This window comes from Malaclemys terrapin, chromosome 4, assembly GCF_027887155.1.
Source record: "Malaclemys terrapin pileata isolate rMalTer1 chromosome 4, rMalTer1.hap1, whole genome shotgun sequence".
Taxonomy (NCBI): Eukaryota; Metazoa; Chordata; order Testudines; family Emydidae; genus Malaclemys; species Malaclemys terrapin.
Window position 1 is genome coordinate 29,780,591 of NC_071508.1, and position 27,795 is coordinate 29,808,385.

Here is a 27,795-nt window from a genome sequence, read left to right on the forward strand (position 1 = left end):
GCAGCTAATTGTCTCCAGTGTAAATTAAGCCTTATGGAATCAAAACAATGGAAGCCCCATTTACATATGAAACAGCAGGGGCATGGAAAGCCCACAGGAAGGGAAGAACCGCAGGAAGCCCTTCCAGCCTCTTGGAACAGGGTCAATGAGCTTTGGGAGGTATAAGCAGAAACAGAGAGCCATTCAGGTATCCATCACTTGGGGGATTCCAGGGGCCGGAGCTCTTGAGATCACAGAACATCTGAGCCTTCAACCAAGGGGAAGGATTGTAGGCAAAGATGGTAACGTGCTGAAATTAAGTTTTAGTCTTAGAAGCCTATTTTTACTTTTGTTTGCTTGTGAACCCTTCTGTCTTTATTCCCTACACTTGGTATCACATAATCCTATGTCCTGCTGTTAAATACACTTGTTTTACTATTACTATAAGCCTGTTCAGGCTGTGATTGAAATCAGAGTGTTTGTCAAGCTTCAGTTAAATTATATTGTCTCTTTACAGAAGCAGCAAACTGAATAAATCCTGGGAGTGCTACAGGCAAGGGCTGGACACTTTATTGGCCCAACTTCTGCTTGTAGGAGAGACAAGCTTTGAGCTACACAGAGCTCTTGTTCCGGTCAGGAAGTTGGCACACAGCTTAGCAATAGCAGAACTCCCACTTGCTGAGGCTGAGAGGGGTAACACTGTAACTCCAAGCCAGGGAACCCAAGCAGACTGTTACATTGGCAGATGGCTTTGGGAAATTTGGGACTAGGAGGATGTTGGGGTCAACCTGACAGGAGTCACCAAGACAGATGGGAACCAGGGTGTGACCTACATGCCTGTAGGCTGGCTGTTGGTGTCAGAGCTGTGAGCCATGGCAGAGTAGCATTTAAGGCATCCAGAGTTGCAGGGCAGGTGGTGACACAACCCCTTACTGGTCTGGGTTGAACCTCGAAGTATCACACCCTGCAAGCCTCCCCAGTTGCCCCTGACACACTCCCTGAGTTGGCTAAATGCCATCCAGCTGGTCCATCTCTGAACTGCACCCAGGGAACATCCTTACATGCTCATGTTTCATACCATCCACTTCCTTTCCCTTGTTTCTCACCCCGACACTGAGTGGCAGGAGGAGCTGCCATCTGTGGAGGGTGGAATCATAGAATATCAGGGTTGGAAGGGACCTCAGGAGGTCATCTAGTCCAACTCCCTGCTCAAAGCAGGACCAATTCTCAACTAAATCATCCCAGCCAGGGCTTTGTCAAGCCTGACCTTAAAAACCTCTAAGGAAGGAGATTCCACCACCTCCCTAGGTAACCCATTCCAGTGCTTCACCACCCTCCTAGTGAAAAAATTTTTCCTAATATCCAACCTAAACCTCCCCAACTGCAACTTGAGACCATTACTCCTTGTTCTGTCATCAGGTACCACTGAGAACAGTCTAGATCCATCCACTTTGGAACCTCCTTTCAGGTAGTTGAAAGCAGCTATCAAATCCCCCCTCATTCTTCTCTTCTGCAGATTAAACAATCCCAGTTCCCTCAGCCTCTCCTCATAAGTCATGTGCTCCAGCCCCCTAATCATTTTTGTTGCCCTCCACTGGACTCTTTCCAATTTTTCCATATCCTTCTTGTAGTGTGGGGCCCAAAACTGGACACAGTACTCCAGATGAGGCCTCACCAATGTCGAATAGAGGGGAATGATCATGTCCCTCGATCTGCTGGCAATGCTCTAGTGTGACAGTCTAAGTTCCACCCTAGCTCCACAGCCCATTGGGGGTATTAGCTGGCGGCTCCTCCATGGAGCCATGAGCATGGGCATATGTCTGGCATGGTTCACAGAATCCCCTGACACCCGTCCCTTCTGTGACAAGAGAGAGACCCTGGCACACATCTATGCAGTGTGCCAGGCTGCAGCCCCTTTTCTGGCTTCTCCAGGACCTCACTGAGAATCTGGCTGCACTTTTCCCCGCCCTGCCTCATCTATGCACACCCCATCCATGGCCCCACAAAGTTGTAAGACCACCTCATCTGCCTCCTCCTGGTGCTGGCCAAGATAGCCACCCATCAGTCCAGGAGGAGGAAGCTGGATGGGGGGTGATCTGGGCCTGTTTCCGGGCCCTTGTCCAATCATGCCTCTTCTGGGAGGCATCCACTGACACCTTTGAGCAGTGGTGGGCGCTCTCGGGGTTCTCTGCTTGGTACCCTCTTCTGGGGCCCTGATTTTTAACCTTTGACCCTGCTCCCAGTCCTGGTTTTTCATTTGTTGCACCACAAATTCATTTGTGGCCTGGGTTCAGGGGTTCCTCGTCCTCCGCCAAGGGGGCAGACAGAGCATTAGTTCTGGGCAGGCCTCGGCCCGCCCATCCCAGTACCCACAATAGCCACACTGCAGGGAGGGAGATCTGTGGTTGCCTCCTTGGAGCTGAATGGGAACAGCCGCATGGGTTCAGCTGCTGGGGCAGGAGAGGTGTAGGGCTTCACTCTGCCCCCCCTCGACCCCCTCCAGAGCTGCCTGAGGGGAGGAGCTCAAAGTAAGCTGGTCTCCATCTCCTCCCCACCCCTACCCCTGCGCAGTCCCTGGGGGCAGATCCTGGACACGGTGGAACTCGGTATGTGGTGCTGGCCCTGGGATTTGGGTCCCAGTGGGAGTGACTCAACGGGTGCAAGAGGCTGGTGCCTGGGATTACCTGGGGCCACTGAATGCAGAGCCCGCACCCTGGATCCACGGCCAGGAGGGGGAGCCAACCCCTTCCCTTCATCACTGCTTCCTCCCTTCCCCACTCACCTCCTCATCCTTGCCAGCCTCCTTGCTCCCAACACATGCTCTCCCCTCTGCTACCAGGTGATCACTCCCTGTCACATACAGACTATGCCCGTTACTGTCCCCCAACGCCCTCTGCATCTCCTGCTCAGCAGCTCTAGCCGAAAGCAGGAGAAACCAAAGAACAACTGGAAATGGATTCTGCGGGTGAGGGGGCAGCAGGGCCAGCTTTAGGCCGATTCCCGCGATTCCCCGGAATCGGGCCCCGCAGGTAAGAGGGCACCGCGCCTTAGGCTCACCCAGCGGCGGTCCGCTCTGGGGTCTTCGGCGGCATTTTGGCGGCAGGGGGTCCTTTAGTGCCGCGGAAGACGTGGAGCCGCCGAAGTGCTGCCGAAGACCCGGACCGCTGCCAGGTATTTGAATCGGGCCCTGCAGGTCCTAAAGCCGGCTCTGGGGGGCAGGACTTTTTATTGTTTATTTATTCCCCCCCCCCCAGAACCTCAACTTTCTTGTTGATCAGTAATAGGAAATGGGGGGGGGGGGGGCAGAAAAGATGTGTCCAGTGAAGATCTGAAATGAACCCAGTGCAGAGACAGGGCCAGGAGCTGCAGAGCAGAGTCCAGATGGCTCTTGCTCCAGGTGACAGTTAGCTGCAGAGTTGGAGACTCTTGCATCGGTGCTGGGGAGACTGTATGGGAGCATAGAGAGGAGAGGGGCCAGCACAGGAGTAGGAGAGAGGAGGAGCTTGGATTTAGGGGCAGGCAACCCAGGGGGTGCTGGGCTCGGGCGGCTGATTTTGTTTTTAGCGACAAAAGGGAAAAGAGAAGGTTTGAGGTGACATGTTTCAGGTGTTCCATAGGTGGAGTCATTTGTCACTAACCTCCTAGAATGTAGAATCTCATGGAACCTTCCAGACTTCGAGAACTACATTTTCCTTGAACCTCCTAGAACACCACGGGTAGATAAGGGGCAGGGTGTCGCCAGCCCATAGTGAGATGTAAGAATGAAGAGACATGAAGTGAGAGCCCCGCTATGGTATTGTATGAACCTTGTTTGATTGTGCAATTCTAAAAGTGTACTTGTGTTTTAAGACTTGGTGTAAATAGTGACTAATAAAGGACATATTTAATGAGATGCCAGAGATCCCTATCGAACCCCTGTCTACACAACAATATAAAAGAAATACTGTTACTTTTTTTGCCCTGCTTAACACATAATGTATGATGACTTCTAAGACTGCGGAGGAGTGTGTGTGTGTAAGATGTTCCTCGCCTGGGGTGCCATTTAGTCTAGGGCCGGCCTTGGCCGCTCTAGTCATATTGATGCTGATGAAGTCACATCCATTTACCACAGCTGAGGATCTGGCCCCAGGTCTGGGAGGTGGGCTGGAGTGAGTCCATGAAGGGGTTTAAACAACAGGGGGCCAAAATTACTGCCTGGTGAAACTCTACTGAAGACAGTGGTGTCACCCCTGAGAGAAGAATGGCAACTCTGAATAGGGCCCTGCAATGATGTAGGGGAGGGGCATTTGGGGAGGCCAAGAATTACTCATGGGGGGAGGGGGCTGAAAATTGCAAGATCCTGCTATTAATGTCTGTAGCATAATGAGCTCACTGGTGTGTCACCGCTGTTCTCTGCTGGATGGATTCAGAACTGCTCAGCTGGGGGTCATAAGCACTATACTGCTAATAGCTAATGGAGATTCTCCTTTAGCTCCCCTGCTTAGCATTAGAGCTAAAGTTCCAGGCACAGACAGAGCTACAGCTGGAGGGGTGGGAGGGGGTCCTGCCTGCAGTAAACTGGCCTCCAGCAGTAGCCCAGAGCCTCCCCTGGCAGGATTCCAGGGCAGGCAGAGCACCCTGGCTGGGACAGCCTGTCTCATGTATTTTCTACCAGCAGGAGCATTTAGTCCGGGCCTTGCTCCATTCCTAGATTTAACACAAAGCCTGCTTTCTTCTCCCCACGCAGTGGGAGGCTCATCCGCTGCTTCCCAGGCAGCCTGCCCCTGCTAGCCTCCTGCCTCCCGGGCAGCGACAGGGCAGGATCAGCATGGCCTCAGGTAGGGCGAGGGGTACCCGGGCTGGGAGAGAGCAGGGCGGGGGCTGGGAGCTTCTGTATCACTGTCTCCCCCACCCCCGCTTTACTTCCCTTTCCGCTCTGTGTTACTCTGAAGCTGCCATTGGTGCCCCCCCTTCACCCTCTCTTAATCGACGAGATGATCCGCCCTCCCTCCCTGTCTCTCTCTGCTCACCGGGCTCGCTGCTGCTCGATCCCCTCCCATGCAGGGCGCATAGGTTGCAGAGCCCAGCGGCGGCTTTGCAGCCCGTGGGGGCGCTGCTGCGGGGGCCGGGCTGCGGTCGGGCTCCCCCCTGGAGGAAGATCCGGCGCTCGGCTCCTGTAGCACAAAGGCTGATTGTTTGGTTCCTCTTTGTCTTTCCGCCTCGCTTGTTCGCTGACCACCTCCCCTCCCCCCGGTTATCTGCAGCTCCCCGGTTAAGAATTGAGGCGCTAACATCCTAGGCCCTGGGGGGAGGGGCGGGGGCAGGGAAAGGGTCTGTGCGGGGGGGGGGGAGGGGCCGTGTTAATCCCACTGACGCCTTGGTTTGGATCCAGCTCAACCCATGCGGTAACGGTTCCCTTTGGAGGCACAGCTGGTGTTTACTACACACGCTATGCAGCATAACGTGCAGGGACATTACAGGCAGCCGGGGGGCAGGGCTCTCACCCGGGGCAAGGGTAGGGGGCTGCCCAGTACCCAGGGGTTTGTGTGTCACGTTTCCTGCTCCTCAATCACACTTCGCTGGGAATAATCTGCAATTCTCCTGCAGCTGGTTGGAAATCGCAGGCCATTTTTGCTCCAGCCAAAGGCCCTGGCCTGACTCCACCCCTGCTCGGGGTTTAACACAAGGGCTGCTAAGGTTTTCGTTTCTGACATGTGCAAATAGAAACATTTTCCCCTGGGGCACCAAGGTTCCTAGTGCAGCTGAGCAGAGCCTAGCTACTGGCAATTCCCCAAGCCAAAGGTGACACAACCAGCTGTTGTGAAATCTCCAAGCCCCAGGCTGGAGCCAGAATCAGCATCTAGACGGAGCTCCGGATTCTTCCTTTTATTGTTATTTCTGTGAGAGCAGTGTGACGCTTTTTGGGGTGACCTGAGGTGTCTGGGGCAAATCACTGCCCTCTGCTTACAGGGGGTAAGAGCCTTGTCTGTGCCCACCAGGGGAAAATCTCCCAGTTCTGGTGGCTACTGGTACCGCAAGCAGTGGGCTGTGGGCTCTGGGTTCCCTGAGCCCCACTCTGTCAGCGGGCTAGCAATTAACATATCCCACTCTTTTACACTTGAGAGCCCGATTCCTTTGCCTTCTGGATACCCGCAAGGCACATCGATCCACTGCCTCCTTGGATGCAGGATGCCCGGTTCCCCAGCTGCTCCTCAGCTCAGTACTCTCCTTAGCTCACAGCACTTAGATGTGTAGAACCAAATGGGTTTATTTAACAGAGCTTGAGTTAAAGATTCAAATAAAAGGACACATGAGGTAAAAGGAAAAGGTAACGTGCAGTCCACATGTATTAACAACTAACAAGTCCCTTTCCTGGAATAAGGTATTCCTTAACCAATGCTCAGTGCTTGTTCAGTTCACAAAGCTGAGATCCACCTTTCATAAGATGCTCCAGCTGGCAGAGTGTCTCCTCCATAATGGATAACCACTGGGGCTCTTCATCTCCAGCACAGTTACAGACTGTCTCTTCCCCCAGAGGTTCCCTGTTCAGAGACATTTCTTGGGGTTCTTTTATCTCTGTAAAGCTTCAAGCTTGTACCTGGTCCAGGATAAACACAGGGCTGGCTCCCCTGATGTCCATTGTTCTCAGTGTTGTTGATTGAGTTTGCCCTGAGACCCGCCTCACCTCAGGTGACAAATTTCATTTCAACAGGCCTGAAACCCAGCACCCTGCAGGTTACATGCTCTAAAACTTTCTCCCATACAAACATCCTGCAATAACCCAGAAATCAGGTAGTGCTCGACACCCGATCCCCTTCAGTGAAATAGCGAGAGGATGGTCAGACCCAGAGGTAATATATCTGCCCGGGCATGTCTGTGTCACAGGTGGTGCCAGATGCAGAGCACACACACAGCAACAGACAGTCCTTGCTTGCCCCAAAGAGCCGACAGTCTAAATCAGTGGTCCCCAAACTTTTAAGGATCGCACCCCTCCTTGCCCCTGTCCACACCCACTTGGACAGAGATAAGGGGGCTGCAGCTGGGGGTGGGTCTAGGGCTGGGGGCGGAGCTGCAGCTGGGCTGCGGTGGGGACCTGCGGCCAGCAGTGAGGCTTGGGGCTGGTGCAGGGCCATTAATGGAGCTGCACTGAGGCTGGGGATGCAGCTGTGAGCGGGACTGGAGCACAGCTGGGGGTGGAGAAGGGATAGGTGGCACTCCCCCCGTACCCTTGTGGGGTCTGACCTGGGTCCCGCTGCACTCCCCCAGACTTTCCTCTGCACCCCTTTAGGGGAGTGTGCCACACACTTGGGGGACCTCTGGTCTAAATAGATATGACAGAAAAAGTGTGTGTGGGGGTGGGGACTGAGGCAGAAATTGGTGAAGTGTTGCCCAAGGTCACCCAGCAGCAGAGTCAGCAATTTAACTCCTAGTCCAGTGCTCTCTCCACTAGGCCATGCTGCCTTTTTCAGAGTATTTTTTACTGATGATAATGCAGGTGGGGAGGACCTGTCCCAGCTGTGCTGTTCCAATTCCACAGTGGATCCCCTTTTCATGACTCTTGTTCTAGCACTGCTCGGAGCAGAATGTGTGGGACAGGACTGACGCCCTCTGAAAATACTGTTTGGGGGAAAGTAGAACGTAAAGCAGTGTAAATCTTTGCCTGTCCTGCAGATCAGGATGGGAGTGCGACTCTGTGGTTAGCGCAGGGGGTGGAGGTGGCAGGACGACTGGGTTCCGATTCTGGCTCTGATACCGATGTACTGCTGCATGTGATCTTTCTGCTTCCCCAGGGAACGGAGCCTAGCAGGGTGGGTTGGAAAGCGCAATGGCTGTGGAGTACACCAGGATCCTCAGAGGAAACATGCTGTGCAGCACAGCATGGGATCATCACCTGGTGCCTGTTCTGTGGGAGACCCCTGGCAGGGGGGCCTGGATTGCTCCTCTCCTGCTTCAATCCCTGTCTAAATGCAGAGGTGAGAGGGTAGATCTGCCTGTAAGTGCCACTGTGGGCACAGATACACCCCTGAGGCATGTGTTTATGGAGGTGGGCAGGCACCAGGGTGGGGTGGGAGGCAGGTCTGTCTGCTCCATCTTGTGCCAGGAGCCCCCATATTCCATAACTGCCCCTTGCAGGGTTCTTTCTCCTCTCCTCTGAAGCTGCTGGCCCTGGCTTCTGGCAAAGACCGGAGACTGGGCTACAGGGACCCCTGGCCTCAGGGGGTCTGGAAACAGCTGTGATTAGACAGGCCTGGTTGGGGAAGCTAGGAGGAGCCACCCAAGGGTGCTGCTGATGGAAACCCTGTATTTGGTGTCTGTTATTACTACTTCAGCACCCCTAGTTCCAGTACCAGTGCCCCCCCCCCATTTCTATCCATGCATTGCTCCAGCCCATGCACCTCCCTGCCCCTTCGCCTGGGAGCAGGGGGTCGCTCTTTCTCGGTCCCCGGGGCCTGAGGCGCGCGGGTTTGCCACCAGGGCAGGCAGCCTGGGACTTCGGTCCAGCCCCGAGCTCGCTGCATCAATCATCAACCAGGGGAGGGGCCGAGCGGGCCGCGCAAGCTCTTGGACTCTGCTACAGGAAGAGCCCCCGGCCGCCGCCGGCTCCTTAGCTCCGAGTCCCCGGCGCCGCACGGAAGCGAAATGTCAGCGGGCGCCGCGGCCCCCCGGGGCAAGCACCCCTTCCAGAAGCGGGGCAGCCTGCAGGCCCCCAGCGCCGCAGGTGAGCTCCGGCCGGCCCCCAAGCCCGCGGGTGGCGCTGCCTTTGTTCCGCGCGGGGGCCGGGGCTCTCCGCTCGCCCCGCGCCCAGGAGCCCCGGGGGCGGGGGTCGCTGGTTCCCCTCGTGTCCATGTGGGCCCAGGCGGCGCCGCTGTGCGGGATGCTGGTGATCACGGGCGTCTGGCTGGGGGCGCTGCTGCGGGGAGGGGAGCAGCGGTGGCAAAGGCAAGGGATGGATCGGGCTGGGGGGAGGAAAAGGGGACCCCCGCACCCCGCCTTGCACGCGAGGGTGAGGCCGGGAGCTGTGCACGCGAGTGTGTACCATGGACATGTGGCACTGCATGCGGGGGGAGCGAGCAGGAGAAGGCAGTGACTTTAGTGGTTAGAGCTGGGGTGCCTGGGTTCCCTGCCTGGCTCTGAGGAGGAGTGTGTTGTCATCGTTAGAGCTGGGGTCTGGGGTGCCTCGGTTCTTTCCGTTCCTAGCTTTGAGCCACCCCCAATGAGTTAGTGGCAGTTTCCCCATTTGTGAAATGGGGTGATGCTCCTCGCCTGCCTTCAGCGAGTGCTTTGAGATCCCAGGCTGAAAGCTGCTGTGGAAGAGAATCATAGAATCATAGAATATCAGAGTTGGAAGGGACCTCAAGAGGTCATCTAGTCCAACCCCCTGCTCAAAGCAGGACCAATTCCCAGCTAAATCATCCCAGCCAGGGCTTTGTCAAGCTGGGCCTTAAAAACCTCCAAGGAAGGAGACTCCACCACCTCCCTAGGTAACGCATTCCAGTGTTTCACCACCCTCCTAGTGAAATAGTTTTTCCTGATATCCAACCTGGACCTCCCCCACTGCAACTTGAGACCATTGCTCCTTGTTCTGTCATCTGCCACCACTGAGAACAGCTGAGCTCCGTCCTCTTTGGAACCCCCCTTCAGGTAGTTGAAGGCTGCTATCAAATCCCCCCTCATTCTTCTCTTCTGGAGACTAAACAATCCCAGTTCTCTCAGCCTCTCCTCATAAGTCATGTGCTCCAGACCCCTAATCATTTTTGTTGCCCTCCGCTGGACTCTTTCCAATTTTTCCACATCCTTCTTGTAGTGTGGGGACCAAAACTGGACACAGTATTCCAGATGAGGCCTCACCAATGTCGAATAAAGGGGAACGATCACGTTCCTCGATCTGCTGGCAATGCCCCTACTTATACAGCCCAAAATGCCGTTAGCCTTCTTGGCAACAAGAGCACACTGTTGACTCATATCCAGCTTCATATCCACTGTGACCCCTAGGTCCTTTTCAGCAGAACTGCTACCTAGCCATTCGGTCCCTAGTCTGTAGCAGTGCATGGGATTCTTCCGTCCTAAGTGCAGGACTCTGCACTTGTCCTTGTTGAACCTCATCAGGTTTTTTTCTGCCCAATCCTCTAATTTGTCTAGGTCCCTCTGTATCCGATCCCTACCCTCTAGTGTATCTACCACGCCTCCTAGTTTAGTGTCATCTGCAAACTTGCTGAGAGTGCAGTCCACACCATCCTCCAGATCATTAATAAAGATATTAAACAAAACCGGCCCCAGGGCCGACCCTTGGGGCACTCCACTTGAAACCGGCTGCCAACTAGACATGGAGCCATTGATCACTACCCGTTGAGCCCGATGATCTAGCCAGCTTTCTATCCACCTTACAGTCCATTCATCCAGCCCATACTTCTTTAACTTGGTGGCAAGAATACTGTGGGAGACAGTATCAAAAGCTTTGCTAAAGTCAAGAAATAACACATCCACTGCTTTCCCCTCATCCACAGAGCCAGTTATCTCATCATAGAAGGCAATTAGGTTAGTCAGGCACGACTTCCCCTTCGTGAATCCATGCTGACTGTTCCTGATCACTTTCCTCTCCTCTAAATGTTTCATAATTGATTCCTTGAGGACCTGCTCCATGATTTTTCCAGGGACTGAGGTGAGGCTGACTGGCCTGTAGTTCCCCGGATCCTCCTTCTTCCCTTTTTTAAAGATGGGCACTACATTAGCCTTTTTCCAGTCATCTGGGACCTCCCCCGATCGCCATGAGTTTTCAAAAATAATGGCTAATGGCTCTGCAATCTCACCCGCCAACTCCTTTAGCACCCTCGGATGCAGCGCATCCGGCCCCATGGACTTGTGCACGTCCAGTTTTTCTAAATAGTCCCGAACCACTTCTTTCTCCACAGAGGGTTGGTCACCTTCTCCCCATGCTGTACTGCCCAGTGCAGCAATCTGGGAGCTGACCTTGTGCGTGAAGACAGAGGCAAAAAAATCATTGAGTACATTAGCTTTTTCCACATCCTCGGTCACTAGGTTGCCTCCCTCATTCAGTAAGGGGCCCACACTTTCCTTGATTTTCTTCTTGTTGCTAACATACCTGAAGAAACCCTTCTTGTTACTCTTAACATCTCTTGCTAACTGCAACTCCAAGTGTGATTTGGCCTTCCTGATTTCACTCCTGCACGCCTGAGCAATATTTTTATACTCCTCCCTGGTCATTTGTCCAATCTTCCACTCCTTATAAGCCTCTTTTTTGCGTTTAAGATCAGCAAGGATTTCACTGTTTAGCCAAGCTGGTCGCCTGCCATATTTACTATTCTTTCTACACATCGGGATGGTTTGTTCCTGCAACCTCAATAAGGATTCTTTAAAATACAGCCAGCTCTCCTGGACCCCTTTGCCCTTCATGTTATTCTCCCAGGGGATCCTGCCCATCTGTTCCCTGAGGGAGTCAAAGTCTGCTTTTCTGAAGTCCAGGGTCCGTATTCTGCTGCTCTCCTTTCTTCCTTGTGTCAAGAGCCACATGTTGTTATGTCCCTGTGTGCCCTAGCTGGTCTGGGGGAGGGGGGCATGGATCTGTGGGCACAGAATGCATGGACCAAACCAAAATTTGGGGTCATCTCCCAGGCCTGGAACACAGCCCCCTTTGAGGGCCACACAACATTCTCCCTCCACTGTATTCTAGGTCCCCCAGCATGCAAAGGCAGGTTGCTGCAGAGATGCCAAGCCTTGGGGGACCTGGTCACTGGCTTTGATGTCAGCTCTGCAGGCCAGGTAACCCGGGGCCCTGTTCTCTGGCCACAGGATACTAGTGATGCCTGTTCTAGTCAGTGGGGGCTGCTTGTATCTTGTGGTGTGAGAATCATGCCACTTAAGCACAGACTTCAAAACTTGACCTCTAGGGGGGCTGTGAATGTTGGGTGGGTCCCTGACACCTTTGGGGGTGCTGTGCACCCGGCTCGTCAGGTGTGGGTGCATGTGCCCCACAGCAAATGCCATACTAGATTAGATGGAATCCCGCTTAATACTGGATCTGGCCACTGTGCCATCTATTCACTGTCCTATATCAGTCTTGGGCACTGTTGTTTCTGAGCATCTAAGCAGCTGGTACCCTGATGTGTCAGAGGCAGGCGGGGAGGGAAAAGCCCATAATGCACCTAGCTAATCTGCGTGTGGGTGTTGTGTTGTGCACTCATGGAGCTGTGTTGCATGGACACATTATTCTTATTCATTTATTTATCATCCGTGTTACCATAGAGCCTAGAAGCCCAGCTGATGCTGATAAGCATGCTGTGTACTTGGGGAAGTGTGTATTTGTGTGGCTGTGTCGGATGGACACCCTGATGCTAACCTGCGTGTGTGTGTGTGTATGTGCTGTGTGCCCTGGACACATGGGGATAAAGGGGTGTGCAATTCTGCATGTGGCTCAATACCTTGTTTTTCTTGCCTGCAATTATAATTCCTGAAATGGATAGCAGACTCCTTAGTAACCTGTCTGGCGGGCCCCAGCTCGACAGTGCTTGGTGAGGCACGTCACTGCATTCCCCGCTGTGAGCTCCTTCCCATGGGGAGGTCAGGTTACAGAACCCACATGGCTCCCGCAAGGCAGAGCCACCTGGGCCAAGGGAGTGGAGAGGCCGACTAGAGGAGGAGGAGGTCAGGGCAGACAGGATTCCAGCAGAGGAAGAGTCACTGGGTTGCACCATCCCTCTAGGGTGTGAGATGAGGAAGGCTGTGAAATCAGCATCTCTGTGTGATGCAGCTGGTTCCGGGAGTCAGAGCTGGTAATGACAGGGCACTGCTCACGCTGTGGAGAGCCTACTGCCAAGGACACACTTTGCCTCATGCAGATAGCTGAGGTGGGTGCTGCGAGTCCCATGGGCTGTGGGAGGCATCCTGCAGACAGACAGCTGACTCAGGCTTGCTGGATTGTAGATGTTTAGGCTTGGGCTGGAGCCCGGGCTCTAGGACCCTGTGAAGTGGTCCTGTGTCTACACTACAGTTAAACAGCCCTTTAGCTGGGTGTCCAATTGCAGTGTAGACACACCCCCAGAGGATTCCAGCTTGGCTACACCTCAGTGTGAAGCTGAGGCCTGCAGCCCAGGGATGCTGGGCTTGGGCAGAAGTCACATGAGCTTCAGGGTAACTGAGAAGATGGGGTGAGGGCTGATCACTGACCCAGGTCCTTGGGGCACCCATTTGATATTAGCCGGCAGGGTTCCCGGAGAGTCAGTGCCCAGGTGCTATTTGTTCCCATGCATTGCTGCGTGGATCTGTGGCCCCTGCTCCCCAAGGACGTAGCAGTAGAGCTGTGTCACCTGCTGCCTGGACTCTGCCCTTCGCCCACCCCAGCCTGGGGAAGTGTGGGTTTGAGCAGGGCCTGCACAGCCAGGGCCCAGGGAGCCTGCTGGTTTCTGATGAGCAGATGGTGGGGTCTAGCCCCACATTTGTGGTTGTTCTTAAATACAGGCTTCTTGGGGCCAATTCACCCTTCAGGACCCTAAATCTGACCCTCCTCCACCTCCAAGCCGAGCATCTCCTTGTCCTGCTTCCTCCCTGTGCTCCCCTGAGATCCCTTCCCTGCCACCCACCTGCCATACTGCAGTCTCTGGCAAGCATTGCTCCTTGCCAGATTCCATCACCTCCCCTCCCTTCACTGCACTGCTGCTTCCCAGCATGAGATCTGAGGCAGGGTGGGGTAGGGGAAGATGCAGCAGGGAGTACATTAGGGGGGCCAGGTATGAGGGGATGGGAGCTGCACTGTTGCCCACTGGTCAGAGATGCCAGCCCTCCCCCTAGGACAATGACTGCCCTTTGAGGTATACAATGCCTTAGGCAAAGGCATTTTACGAAGGGTTAAGGCCATTGGTTACTGACACAGCCTGGATTAGTAGAGAATTCTTTGCCGCATTCCCAGTAAGCGAACCCCGCTAGATGGTAATTATTCCAGGAACTGTTAATCAGATGCTGCCAGCGTTCTAGAAAGCGTGGGCTCCCGAGAGCAGGAGCACACTAATATCACAGCTACCTGCTTGCCAGCTTGGGTTAAAGGTGCCGATGGGAAGCTCCCATGAGAAGACGTCCTGGGGTTTCTGGGACTTGAATCCTGTATCCATAAGAATGTTTAGCACTTATCCACTTCTCAGATGCAGATCTCAAAGCACTATGCAAATAGTAGGCAAGTAGCACTGCTCCCTTGTTTTCCCGGTAGGGAAACTGAGGAATGGGGAAGCAATTCACCCTAGGACACACAGGTAGTTTGGAGCAGGGCCAGGAGTTGAACCCAGGGACCTGATTCTTGGTTGCCCTACAGCTCATGCAGACACTGGGTGTAGAACATTACTGTTCTGATTCATGCTTATGTTGCACTGGTATAAATGATGGCACAAGGGAAGTGGGAATAATTGGGCAGATGGTCTTGTGACTACTAGTGGATAGGGTGTGGGCTAGTCACAGCCTGTGATACCCGAATGCTGCAGAGATGCTTTCAAGTGTCCCATAAACCCATCACAGGCAATTCTAGCTATCCCAGATCAGCCTGTGGGGAAATCTCATATCTTACACACACGGTGCATGGGGACCCTACTGAAAGGCCTGTGGTGAACTTGCTCTGGTACAATAAGCCTTTTGACTTGATTGGCCTATTGCTACGCTTCTGTGTTAGAAGGTTTTTCTCCCTGTCAGGAGGGCATGTTAGTAGCTACATAGGCAGTGCAGCCCAACAGTTAGTAACAAGGAACTGGAATCCAGGACTCCCGGCTCTGTCACTGGCTTGCGGTGTGACTGGGTGAGTCGCTCATCTGTGCCTCAGTTTCTCCATGTGTTTAGTGACTTGCCTACCTCCCAATGATGATGTTATCGAGGAAGAAAACAATTGGAAAATGAAAAAAAAAGTCTATCTGACAATGTCACTTGCAATGCTGCCAAAGGGAGACAGAACATTAAGACCTGGGGTCAGGTCCTGGTTTGTTTGTGAAGTGGGCAGTGAAAGTTTGATGATCACACTTCAGTTCCGCTTGCAGCCATTTACTTGGCCAATGTTTTTCCACTGACTCTAGGGCTGGAAAAGACCTCCTCAGGCTTCCCTGCTCCAGGATAGTCTTCTATGACCTCAGTTTCAGAGTGGTAGCTGTGTTAGTCTGTATCAGCAAAAAGAACGAGGAGTCCTTATGGCACCTTACAGACTAACACATTTATTTGAGCATAAGTGGGTTGAAGTGGCTTTTAGCCCACGAAAACTTATGCTCAAATAAATTTGTTCATCTCTAAGATGCCACAAAGACTCCTTGTTCTTTTTCCTATGGCCTAGCCGCCCAGTGGTCTGGAAGGGGAGGGGTAATTAGCTGTATAGGATTTGGACTGTAGAAATGCAGCTACAGCCCTGGCCGCCAGCAGAGGTGTTAAGGGCAACGGCTGACTGCACCTGAAAGGGGACTAGATTTTAGTTCTTTTAGGATTGGGGGGATTATTGGATATTCTCCCCATCCCCAGCTGTGAAAGCTACAATAGTTCACAGCTGCCCCCCTTGTCCCCTCTAGCCCTTTTCTGAGGCAAGGTGGGATTCAATCTTGGGATGTTGAGCAAGTCACGTCCCTCCTCTGGGCCTCAGTTTCCCCGTCTGTGCCATGGGGATGGCTTCACTGGCTCTTCTTTGTAAATGGCTGTGGGACCACTGGCTGAAAGACCCTGTAGAAAGGCAAAATATACATGGAGCCTTCCTGGTTGTTGCTAGAACAGTGTCAACTGTAGCATGGATAGGAGGCAGGAAGGGGATAATTCTGACTCCCTGAGTCGGAGCATTGCAGAGCGGCCTTTGAGGAACCAGACTTTGTGCAAGGGGCTGTTGCAGGAGGTTGCAGCTGGGTTGCTTAAGGGGGCTCCTTCCCCATGCTCTTTCGCAGGGGAGGATTTACATGTGTGCTGCAAGCAGCCGCTCTGGAGCTTGGGGCCCCTGCAGGCTGGGCCCAGAGGCCAGCGAAAGAATCTGCTGAGAGAGGAAGAGGGGAATAGCGCAGGGGGACTGGGGTGGGGAGGGAGAGTGGGCGTCTCCCATCAGGGGAACCCTTCTGGAAAGGAGGGCTTGGAAGGTGCCCCAAGGTGACTCTCATAAGGAGATGGATTTGGCTCGAGGACGCTAACAGGGTCAGAATGGGAGCAGGGTTCAGCTCTAGGTTGGAGTGAGAGGGAGGAGCTGGCATCCGAGGGCTCCTGGTGCAGCAGAGAGGCGTAGGATTTGTGGTACGCCCCTTTGCTGGTGGTGCGCTGCGGCCCTGAGGCTAGGCTCCAGGCAAGCTGCTCCTCAGCGCCAGCCTGTTCCGTCTCTGGGGACAGAAGCTGTTGTCTTTAATCCCCTGCATGGAGTAGGAAATAAACCAGCCACCTGGGAGCAGAGCCGAGGCCGCGATTGCAGCGACGCAGTCCCAGTCAGGGCTCCAAACGGCGGTGCTGGGTCCGGAGGGCCTCAGGAGCTGGGAGCCCAACTGCAGTCACCAGAAAAGGGCCTGATTGTCACAAAAGCTAAACACCTGCAACTCCGGTGCTCACTCCCTGGGACACCTGGGCCCTTTATGGTGTCCCCAGCTGGGCACCCCAAATACATTGGGGAAGCTGTGTTAGCAGTGGCTGCCACCCGCTTCCAGCTATCAGGGTCCCCCCAGACCTGTGTTTGTTCTGTGAAGATATGGCTAGAGCTGGGGCGTGGCTGCCAGGGTGGGGAGGGGAGGGGGAACTCCCATCTGTGACTCATTTGTTGCACCCCAATGCCGATGGCCAGACTTGTTTGCCAGGATGTGAGGCACTAATCTCACCTCACAGGTGCTGAGCCTGGGGTTATCCCAGCTGGTGCTTCCTCAGGGCTGCCCATTCTTTCTGGCACGTCTGCCTCAGTTTCCCCATGTGTTCAGTGACTTGCCTACCTCCCAGTGAAGGCTGCAATGAATGAATGTTTATGAAGCCATGTGAGAGCCTTGCAGTAGTTAAGAGAAGGGCAGAGTATTATTTTAATAGCATCTTTTCGCACAAAATGATAATGTCATTTTGATGTCATTGTCAGGGGTGTCAGGTCCCCTGACCTAAGGGCAGTATCTTGGCATGGCTGCCACCTCCCGCTCTCCCAGCCCTGGCTGCCTCCCCTCCCCGCTGTCTTGTTAATAAGCAAGCAACAGTGGCATGCTTGAGGGACATACCTAAAGGCAGGGCCTGAGGCCAAGTGCAGCCTGATCTAGAGCGTTCAGACCCCACTCAGGGTGCAGAGAGCGAAGGGATGAATCTGTCCTGATATTTACTTGCCCTGTATATTGGGTGGATCATCTGATCCCAGCCCAGCCATGTCTCACCAATACCCTGCCCCCTGCTTGGCCCAACAGATGCTAAATTAGAGCCAAATGCTGAGCACCTGAGACTCCCATCAGCTGAGCCTGAGCTCCCCGGAGCTGAGCCTCCATTCTTTCCTGGCTGTAACAGGTGGGGGGTCCAGCCAGGCTTAGGAGCTGTTGCCAGGTGCTGGGAGCAGGCAGTGGGGGGGTGCTGTGTCATTGGGGCGCCCCTGAGGCCTCCCTCTTGCCATCGGGGAGGGAAGATGCCGCCCTAGGCTGGAGTCCAGCCTGGCTGTGGGTGAGCGCGGAGCTGTGTAATGAAAGGCCTGTCACTAGCTCCTCTGTAGCTTTCCATCTCGGGGATGGGGAGTGTGGGCTGGGCACATCCATTCCCTCCACAGGGAGGGAGGAAGCAGCTGCTCCTTCTAGGTCAGTGTGAGTGTCTCATTGATCCGGGGCTGCAGCACCAAGAGCCAGCCCTGGTAGCCAGGCTCACCTAGGGTGACCAGACAGCAAATGTGAAAAACCGGGATGGGAGTGGGGGGTAATAGGAGCCTATATAAGAAAAAGACCCCAAAATCGGGACTGTCCCTATAAAATCAGGACATCTGGTCACCCTAGGCTCACCCAGCAGTAGCCCCCACCCCCTTCAGCTGCTGGGTCTCAGCCCTGCAAGGAGAGCATTAAACCACCCAACCAGAGTGAGATTTAATCTCCTTCCTCACCCTAGCCCTGCCCTTGGCTTGTCCACCACTTCCCTCAGTAACTCCAAGCCCACCAGAGGCAGGGGAGAGCCAGTGAGGTCAGACTTTGCCTTCTTCTGACTTGGGAGGGGAGTGGAGTCTAATGGTGGGGGGGCTGGGAGCCAGGACTCCTGGATACCGCTCCCACATCAGGGAGAGTAGTGGGGTCTAGTGCATCAGAGCAAAGGAGCTGGGAGTCAAGACTCCTGGCTCTTTGCTCTGGCTACAGGTAGGGTTTGAGGGTCAGATCATGCAGTGAGTTGCACACCCACCACTGGAAGAGAGATGCTCAGGCCGGCATGTGAGTCTGCGCTGGAGTAGCATGTTCTTGTGCGCCAGGCCTGGCTCTGGCCGAGGCCTGACCCAGCCCTCCCGCCTGGGTAGCCTTGGCCAAATGGGGACACAGAGCCGCACAGGCTGAGCCAAATGCTCCGGCGCTGGGTGCTGCTGGGCTGGTGATAGATGGGCTGAGCTGGTGCCGTGGGCTCAGGGCAGCAACCTTGGCGCTGGCAGGAGGGCTCCTTGGGCATTGATGCTACCTTGTGGGTGAGCCTGGCCCTGCGTGCTGGCTCTGTGCCCAGTTCATGATCCAGTTCTTCCGCCGCCTCAGGAGATGATGTCTCAGGGCTTTGTCTGCCTCTTGTACGGGGCTGAAATATTTCTGGTCTCCGCCCCCCAGCGCGTGGCTACGGTTGGTACAGCCCAAGCCGGCTTCAGAGCTGGAATCCTGTGGGATTGCAGCTGCACGGAGGAGGCTGTGAAACGCCGGCAGCAGCCACGGCCAGAGCCGTGTCCAGCCTATCGCCCCTCGTCTGTGCAAGGCTCCCCCTGGGGCCCGCACTTGCTGCAGCCGCGCCTGATCAGCCCCCTGGGGCTGTCCCCCGTGAGCCGTGCTCAGGTAGGAGACGATGGGATGCTCTGTTGGGAAGCAGTGGCTCAGAGAGGCCCTGACGTCGCAGCTCTGGGTTGCGTCTGAGCAGAGGAGCCTGCAGGTTTTGGGGGGTACCAGGTGTGAGGAGGGATGGGAGATGAAGCCATGCGGGAGCACTGTGCCGTGGATGCTGGGGAGGAAGCCCTTCTAGCAGACCCAGCAATATTGGCAAAGGGGCGAGGGTGGGGGGCTGGGGTCTAGGAGTGGGGTATTTGCAGGGGCAGTAAGTCCCATGTGGGGACCAGTGTCATTGCATGGGTGGTGTCAGGCTTCTGGAGCTGGACAATTATTTTTGGAGGGTGGTGGGGGCAGCCTGTCCTTCCCAAGGGGTGGGGATGGAGCAGGCAGCAGCTGACAGACCCAGCAGCATTGGCTGCTGGAAGCCAGGGGCGTTTCTTGCGTGGAACAGGTCTGGGCTGGGGGAGGCCTGCACCCCGCAGCCATGAGGGCCGAAGGACTCTGGAGGTGCTCAGCAAAGGCAGCTCCTCTCACACACACACCCCCGATGGAGGTCGGGAGAGGGGAGCACGGGTGGGGAGATGCAGCTGCAGAGGGCAGGACTGGCTGAGGGAAGAGGGAGCAGTGCAGGAGCATTCAGGTGTGTTTGGAGCCATCGCGGGGGGAAGGAGTTTGGGCTGCTGACACAGCTTAGGCTCTGCTGCAGCACTGCAGGGCCTCCCAGGCGAGGTGGCTGCACTAGGATTTGGGATCCCCAAAGACTGATGGTGGTAATTTGAGGGAGTCCAGGTGGATCTGGAGGCCCTTGCCTGGAGGCTTGCTGAGCTGCAGCCCCTACCTGGCCCAGTGGCACACTCATTGGCTAACGACACATTTGCTCTCACTGGGCTTCCCAAGTGGGCGCTCGCAGCCTGACGCAGGCACTGTTCACCTGCCATTGCCCTGGGAGGCAGAGCCAGGGGCTGCTGGGGGTCCGGAGAGCCTGGCCCTCATTGGCTTGGATTAGCCGAACCCTGTCCTTGGGGCTGGCCCTGTTGTGGCTGCCCAGCACCAACTGCTTCACCTAATGAATTGATGGTGTGCGCGGTGCATGGAGACCATTAGGAGACACGTGAGGCCATTGACAGCTGGAAAAGGAGCTTTTCCTTTCAGCCAGTGCCAGGGCTTAGCCATGGGGCCTGAAAGGAGAGCTCCAGTGGGGTCCTTCGCAAACACCCCTCACCCACCCCGGCCAGCATTCAGCTGAAGCCCAGGGAGCATTCTGTGTTGGAGGTCTGATTTAACCCCTTCGGCAGCCCAAAATGGGCATCGTCAGGGCTGCCCCATGCAGTAAATACACCTCCATTGAGTGATAACCTTGTTATGAAGCAGAGTCCAGGCACAAAGGGGTTAATGTGTCTAAGGGCTCAGCCTTTTGGCATGAGAGAGCCTAGTTTCCCAATGAGACCTGACTTATATCCAGAGCGGTGATCTCAGGAGGTGAGTAACTTCAAAGGGATTAAACCGGTCCTCGTCTCCCCATCCAGACTTGCTAAATGAGTGCAGTGGTTTCAAAACCCACTGGGTAGTTAAGAGGGGTAAGAAGTGTCCCTGGCTTCAGAGTGAGACACAGTGAGCCAGTAGCCAAGGGGGACGCGGGCTATTGCCTGCATGCTAATAGCAGCACCTTCCTTCCCCAAGGACCCCACAGTACTTGACACGCAGTATACACTAGAATTGCTCCCCGCCTTCCGCGGCGCTGTAATGCAGCCACCTCTTGGGTGGCTCACAGCAGCTGTTTCACGGTGCAGGGCAATGTTACACAGCTGCTGAGGACAGGAAATGAAGAAGAGTTGAAACTCAGAAGGTGGGAAGGGCAATGGAGCTCCAGTCAGCCGGGATTTCAGCTTCAATTTGTATCTGAAAGATGTTGCCCTCAGAGCACAGCACCCCCTGCTGTAGGTGTGGATTCCTCAGTTTGACAGGGGCGGGGAGGGGAGGGAATCTCTTCCCAGTAGCAGCGTCTCTCCCTGCACACTTCTGCATATTGTGTTGACTTTTTTTCTTAACTCCCTCCCATCCATCTTCTCTGTTTAGCAGTTAAACATCCTTTGAGAAGCTCCCCAGCAGCGTTGGAGTGCAAATTAATCCGCGCCTCATCCGTGAGTAGGAGTTTCCCCAGAGAGCTTGGAGAAGAAACCAACTTCTGTAGAATTTAAGCTTTCATTTTGTGTGTGTGTGTGTGTTTTGCTTCTAGCTATGGAATAAACCCCTCTTGAGTGGAACATGGATGCACGGATAGAGGTGGAAGGCTCCAGCTTCTCTGCCCCTGCTCAGAACTTTGCCTACCAGCTGCAGGGTGAAATTAACAAGATGTTGGTCAGTTCCATAACTGCCCTTCAGAGTCCTATGCAGGGGGAGAATCAGGGTCATTCTGTGCTGCTGTTTGGGGAAGCTCTGAGCAGAGGCAGGTACTGGAGTGGATCAGCTGAGGGCTGGGTAGAATAGAACAGTAGCTGTCTCTCATGTCCCCTGCTCCCCCCACCTACACCTCACTGGCCACAGGGAAAATAGCAGAGCCACCTCAGCAGTCAGGAGGCTCTCAGGTGAGGGTGGAAAAGAAGTAATACACTTCTCTCCCACTTGTCTGGCCCTCTAGTGAGAGATTGGAAAGAAAGAGGAGGCTCCAATGGGGAACCTGGGACAGCCTCTCCGGTAGGGCTCTGGCCAGTCTCAGGTGATGGGGTTCCCATTCCTTTCCTTGGGGATACTGTGCTGTTTTTCTTACTCTGTTGTGTGACAGTCCTTCTGCCTTTTGCAAGTGGGCATGTGATTCCAAGGGCTGGTCTACACTGGCGGCGGGGGGGCGGGGGGGGGGGAGAATCGATCCAAGATACGCAACTTCAGCTACACGAATAGCGTAGCTGAAGTCGAAGTATCTTGGATAGAATTACCTGGGGTCCAGACGGCATGGGATCGATGGCCGCAGCTCCCCCATTGACTGCGCTACCGCCACTCGCTCTGGTGGAGCTCCGGAGTTGACGGTGAGTGCGTTCGGGGATCGATATATCTCGTCTTAACGAGATGCGATATATCGATCCCAGATAAATCGATTGCTACCCGCTGATACGGCGGGTAGTGATGATGAACCCCAAGTGGCAGCAGTCACGTGAGGAAGCCAGCACCTGGCCGCTGCTGCACTAGTATTATCCGTTCCTTCTCCCTGTGCTGCGTGCCTGACGTTTGGCACCTTCATGTTCAAGGAATTTAGGGTTTGATCCATGAGATCAGCCCATTAGCCGATGGAGCTCAGCATCCCACTGCCTAGCAACAGCACACCTGGCTAATTAACACAGCGCTGTAGATTAGGAGTAGGGGGATGGGTGAGAAAACCTTCCTGTCTGGAATTGTGTATAGCTTTCCTCTGCACTGCCCTCTCTGCCTGTGGAGTGGGAGCTAGAGGTGGCTGTGCTATCTCAGGGGAGGTGACTTCTATTCCCAGGAAATCCCAAGGCCAGGGAGTTTTAGCCAGTTCACCCATTAAAACAGACCCTCAGGTTTCTCTGTGGTCCTGTGCCTGCTTTCCCCTGGTGTGAGCTGACCGCTGGGTTTATATTCATTCGGACAGGCTGAGACAGGAGAGAGTTCTCTCCCTGGACCTCTCCTGGGTAGCAGAATAGAGACCACGTTATTCTTGTTACACTCGCATTCTCTCCAGAGACCCTTTCAGTGAGCTCAGTGCCAGCTCAACAGCCCTGGGGGCTGAAGGTCTGGCGTAGGCCCAAAATAGACCTCACAAGACAAGCTTCCTCCTCCACAAGATCTAAACTGTGACCTGGTGGGACCAGCTGTAGGGAAGAGAGGGGAGTTCGCTCTCAGTGCGCCGCTCAGTTCCTGGCCTCTCTGGGAGATGTTAGATGGTCTGGTGGATTTGGCAGTGGTCTGGCCCTGGGCCCTATTCCTGCCTCTGCCACAGAGTCCTTGTGTGACCTTGGGCCAGTCACCTCTCCGCTCTAGCCAGTGGTTTCCAAAGGACCCATCCCTCACAGGAACTCAGTACACTCACCCGTATTGACGTCCCTAACTGGGAGCGGAGCACTGGAGAATGTGGCCCTCTGCCTCGGGCTCTCCATTTGTGAGACAGGAGCGACGCTGAACTAGCTTGAGGAGGCTGTGAGGTTAAATAGATGCTGCGATCCTGGTGCTGATTGCTATTGCAGCCTGTAAACGACCATTGTCAGCATGGGGACGGTTAGTGCTGGTTAATGTGCTGTGGGCGTCTATTCTCCCTAGGGGCTGGGCCAAGACCCACCACCCATTTCATTCTGGCCACTAACCCAGCCATTAGAAGATAACATTGTCCCATTCCTGCCAGGCTGGACTGGATTTGGAGCAGCAGCCCAGCAGTGAGAGCCTCCTTCTCCTATTACCCCTCTGTCTTAGGTTTTTATATAGCCTCTATTACCATGGTGTCTGAACTGCCAATCCTCTGAGCTATCCAGTGCCCTGGAACCGTCCTGCTGTTTACTGCTGAGGGAAGGGAATGGCTTTAGGAAAAGCACCAGCTCCTCTGACAACGGGGCAGGGGACAGCATGTGCTGAGATATTTCTGGGTGCTTTGTTGCTCACTCACACACCTCAGCCTGGATGCTTTAGATGTCTGAATTGCTGCCTCACATGGGAGGTCAGAGTGAGGGACTAGGAATCAGGCCTCCTGGGTTCTCCTTTGCTGTGTGATCTGGAGCAAGTCACTCCGTGCCTCAGTTTTCCCAGCTGTAAAATGAGGATGAGACTTCCCTCTCTCTTTCTCGCCCGCTGAGTGGCTGTGAAGTGCATTGAGGCCTGAAAATGCTAAGGAAGTGAAGGGTAGTACCATTGTTATTGACCCCCCATTGACCTAAATGCCTCCTCCCCTCCCCCCATCCACCCCAGCAAAGAAACCAAACCAAACCAAACCCTGAAACAAAGAAATAAAATCCCATCCTTACCCCAGCCGAGCTGTTACCCCAAAATAGGGAGGCATGCCAGAGACTCCATGACATCTGCTAGGGGCTTCGCTGGTGCTATTGATTTGATGTGGAAGGTGCCCAGATGCCATGGTGATGGGAATGGAAGCCCACATTACACCGATAAGAGACTGAATTGCAGTGACAGCAGGCAAAGGATCAAAGGGAACTGGGCAGTGTTGTAGCACTATCGGTTATCTATTATTACAGTAGTGCTTAGAAGCTGTGACGGGGATCCTACTGTGCCAGGTGCTGTACAAACACAGACACCCTCTTCGCTGATCCCCACTGTGCTAACTCCGGTGTTGGTTCTTTTCCCCCCTATTGTTAAATGTATTTTTCCTCCACTTCCCCCCCCCCCTTTTTTTTTTTAAACTCTGGCTAAAGTCTGCCCCTTTGGGTGGCTGGCGTCTGCTGCTCGCTGGGCCGTGCAGCCCACAGTCTCCCTTCCCTGGCTGACTGGTCTGAACTGTGTTTCCACAGAGATCCATGGTGGGCTGGGGCCTCGATCACTGCAGTCTGCCCACTCTCTGCCAGGGACTCTGCATTGCCTGAAGCACTTCCCTGTTGACCTGCGCACCTCCATGGATGGCAAGTACAAGGAAATCGCTGAGGTAGCTGTCTGTCCATCCTGTTCCATCTCATGCAAACTCCCCATCTATTTATCCATCCACCCATCCCATCCCATGCATCTCTCCCTCTCCCATCCCATGCACACTCATCCATTCATCTATCCCTCTGTCATCCACCCCACCCCATTCTCCAGGCCTTCCCACCCACCCATCCATCCATCTATCCCACCCTATTCTCCAGGTCCAGCCATCCATTCCACCCCATTCTACAGGCCTTTCTGTCTATCCATCCCTATACACCTCCATCTATCATCTTTTTGTGTTCTCTTTCTTTTCCCTTCCATCCCACTGTCTCCAATTTGTAGTCCCCTTAAAGCAAAGCCAGGGAGGGATCCCCAAATCAGTGGAATGAGCAGGAGCCCACTTTCCCTCAGCCTCTGTCTCCCAGTGTCTCGGTGCATTGAGTTTGCCAGTGCTCAGCCTGACGGATCAGGTTTTCAGAACGGTGGGTGACTCCTCAGCAGCCACGAGCTGTTGGGACATTTCTGCCCGTCTCCTGTCAGGAATGTTTGGTACGAGCCCCTCGGGCACGTCAGAGCCCTCTAGCCCCATGCTGGCTCAGCCAAACAGTCGCCTTGACCCCAATGGCTTCTGGGAAACAGTGGCGGAGCGTGAGGCGGTGCTCACAGCCTGGACCCCTCTCCCTCCTGAATGGAGCCAGTGCAGGCAGACGTCATCTGGCTGTTTAAAAGGAGAGTTAGACCTAGGGCTCTTTGCGGGATGTTTGCAAACTGCGGGGCCGCTGGCCTCTGTGGATGTTGCTGTGACTGAGGGCTCTGGTGCTAGTGGCTGCCCCGGGAAGACAGCAGTAAGGAAGCAGGGGAAGGCAGCAGCTCCAGGTCTGTGGGCTCCTGGCTGGCCAGCCTGAGGATTGCTCCAGCTTGGACACTGCGCTGGTCTTTGATGTGTCCTTGGAGACCTTACGCTTTAACGGAAATGATCGGCCTGTGAGCCTTGTTAGTGCTCCAGCCAATATCTGCCCATCTCCTTTCTGGATGAGGCCGAGTGTGTCCCAAGGAGCCCGGCATCTCCCCGCCCCAAAGCATTTCTGAGGCACCAGGGAGATCCCTGCAGAGCAGGCCCGACTCAGCCTGGAGCTGCATTTCTCTCTGCTCAGGGCATGGCGCGGCAGCCTCAGGGTGCTCTCAGTGGGGAGACATGTCCCTAAGCAGGCGGTCTCGTGGCATCGATCACTGACCACGCTCCCTCGCCGCCAGGTCCTGACACTGGGCCAGGAATCTGCTGAGGCACGTCCCTGGGGCTCTACACCTCATGGCCAGGGCACTAAAAGCCATTGATCAGCAACACCCTGACTCCCGGGGGCAGATTTATCATCATCTGATTGAGAGGGATCAATTATCCTGTCAGGAGCCTGGAGCCTGAGGCAGCTGGGCTGGGCAGGCCGCACATGGGGGAGGAGGAGGGAATGCTGAGAGCTGTCTGATCAGGCCCTGCCCCACCCCCATCCCCTCCGTGTGTATTGAGCCTCCCAGGCAAACCACACCGACTCCTCTCTGCTTTGAACAAGCGTCCTGAGCAGGTTTAGTGCCAGCCTGTGACCCACGCTGGATTGGCAGCCCTGGGCTCTGAAGGGGCGGCAGCAGCAGCTGGTGCCTTTCTCCGTGTTGCCCCACTCCAGAGAGGCCACTTTTTGGGGTAGAGGGGCTACCTGTGGCTCTTCTGCCAACAGACAGACATTCATTCCCCGGCTCCTGCACTGAGGCTCCCAGTCAGTGCTGGCCTGCCTTGGCTTCGAGCTGCTCTCCTGTGGCCAGTTCCCATTGCTCTGAGCCAGGCAATCTCTGCTTGCTCATCTAATTCCTTCCCCACCTTTTGCGGACTGTCTGCCCTGCTGCTGGGAAATCTGGCGACCCCTGGGAGCCTCCGGTGGCTTCCCTGCACCAGCTGAGGATGGGAGGAACTCATCACGCTGCTGCATGCCAGCGATCGGCCACGGCGTGCCGGGCGGGGATGATTTGAAGGCTGTGCTGGCAGCTCCCTTCACGGCTTGTCCTGTGCTGCTTTGCCCCCAGGAGCTGTTCTCCCGCTCGCTGGTGGAGAGCGACATGCGTAGCGCCCCCTACGAGTTCCCCGAGGACAGCCCCATTGAGCAGCTGGAGGAGAGGCGCCAGCGGCTGGAGCGGCAGATCAGCCAGGACGTGAAGTAAGGCGATGCCCCTGCTCTGTCCCCATCTCCCCAAGTTTCTCTAGGTCCTGACCCCATTATGCCCCGCTTGGGGCAGAGCAGAGGGAGTATCATTGAATTAATGGCTAACCAGTTCCACCAGGGAACTGGGATTAGACAAGGGGGGAGGGTCCCTTCAGGGCCAACTGTGAGCTGTGGCTGGTCAGGGGCCTGAGAAACTCACTGCACCCCAGCCAGGAGCACTCATACACCCCCAGGGCCCTCAGGATTGTTCTTAGACCCACCTGCTCGGTCTACAGGCTGGGTCTGCTGCCATGGAGTCCAGCAGGGCAGCTTATGGGCAACCCAGCAGCAGGGTGAGCCTCTGGCTGGAGCGGGTGTTTGTGCAGGGGGTTAGCTGAACACGCTGTCCCCACCCCGTCTGTCAGGCAGAGCAGGCTCTGTCTCTCCTGCCTGGCTCGGGCCTCAGGATCAGCAGCACCCCAAAGAACAGAGCTGGGCGGAGTTTGGGGGAGGAGGGGCTGGGTTCTCGGGTTGCTTTGGCTCTCCTGGGTCCCCCAGCCCTGGTCCTTCTCTGGTCCCCCAGGTGCCCCGGACTGTCTTGGGTCTCTTCGCTCTGGGGTCCCCTTTCCCATCCCGGTGAGTTTCACTTGGTCTGTGGTGCCTGGTGTTGGTTTCTGTATTAACACCCGTGTTTTCTTTCTTCCTCTCTCCTCCCTGTCTGTCTCCATCCATCCATCCGTCTGCCCCTGCCTCTGCCTCTGCTTCCCGTTTGTCCTCAGACTAGAACCCGACATTTTACTAAGAGCCAAACAGGACTTCTTGAAAATTGACAGTGCTGCTGACTTACAGTGAGTGTCTGGCTTTTCCCCCTCTGCCAGCAACTTGGGGTGAGCTGGGAGCGCCCTGGGGGCTGGGGCTCCACCGGATCCCAGCCCGGCTGGGGAGCAGCATTCTCTAGGGCAGGGGTCGGCAACCTTTCAGAATTGATGTGCTGAGTCTTCATTTATTCACTTTAATTTAAGGTTTTGCGTGCCAGTAATACATGTTAACGTTTTTAGGAGGTCTCTTTTTATAAGTCTATAATATATAACTAAATGATTGTTGTATGTAAAGTAAATAAG

The 27,795-nt window shown here is 55.0% G+C and overlaps 1 protein-coding gene across 7 annotated transcripts in view; it reads left to right on the forward strand.

The window, feature by feature from the left end:
* The first annotated feature begins 4,659 nt into the window (after positions 1–4,659).
* AMPD2 (adenosine monophosphate deaminase 2) overlaps positions 4,660–27,795 on the forward strand; it is a 42,726-nt gene continuing 19,590 nt past the window's right edge. Inside the window, exons 1-5 of one of the 7 annotated variants that reach the window (XM_054026358.1) lie at positions 8,658–8,677; positions 20,985–21,049; positions 24,377–24,507; positions 26,559–26,689; positions 27,454–27,522. In XM_054026358.1, coding sequence (XP_053882333.1) covers positions 24,478–24,507; positions 26,559–26,689; positions 27,454–27,522 — 230 coding nt within the window. In that variant the 5' untranslated portion in view covers positions 8,658–8,677; positions 20,985–21,049; positions 24,377–24,477. Of the gene's footprint in view, positions 4,797–7,820; positions 7,932–8,527; positions 8,678–18,823; positions 18,918–20,984; positions 21,050–24,376; positions 24,508–26,558; positions 26,690–27,453; positions 27,523–27,795 lie in introns of those variants that run through there. The other 6 variants (XM_054026357.1, XM_054026356.1, XM_054026353.1 and 3 more) reach the window with 6 other exon arrangements.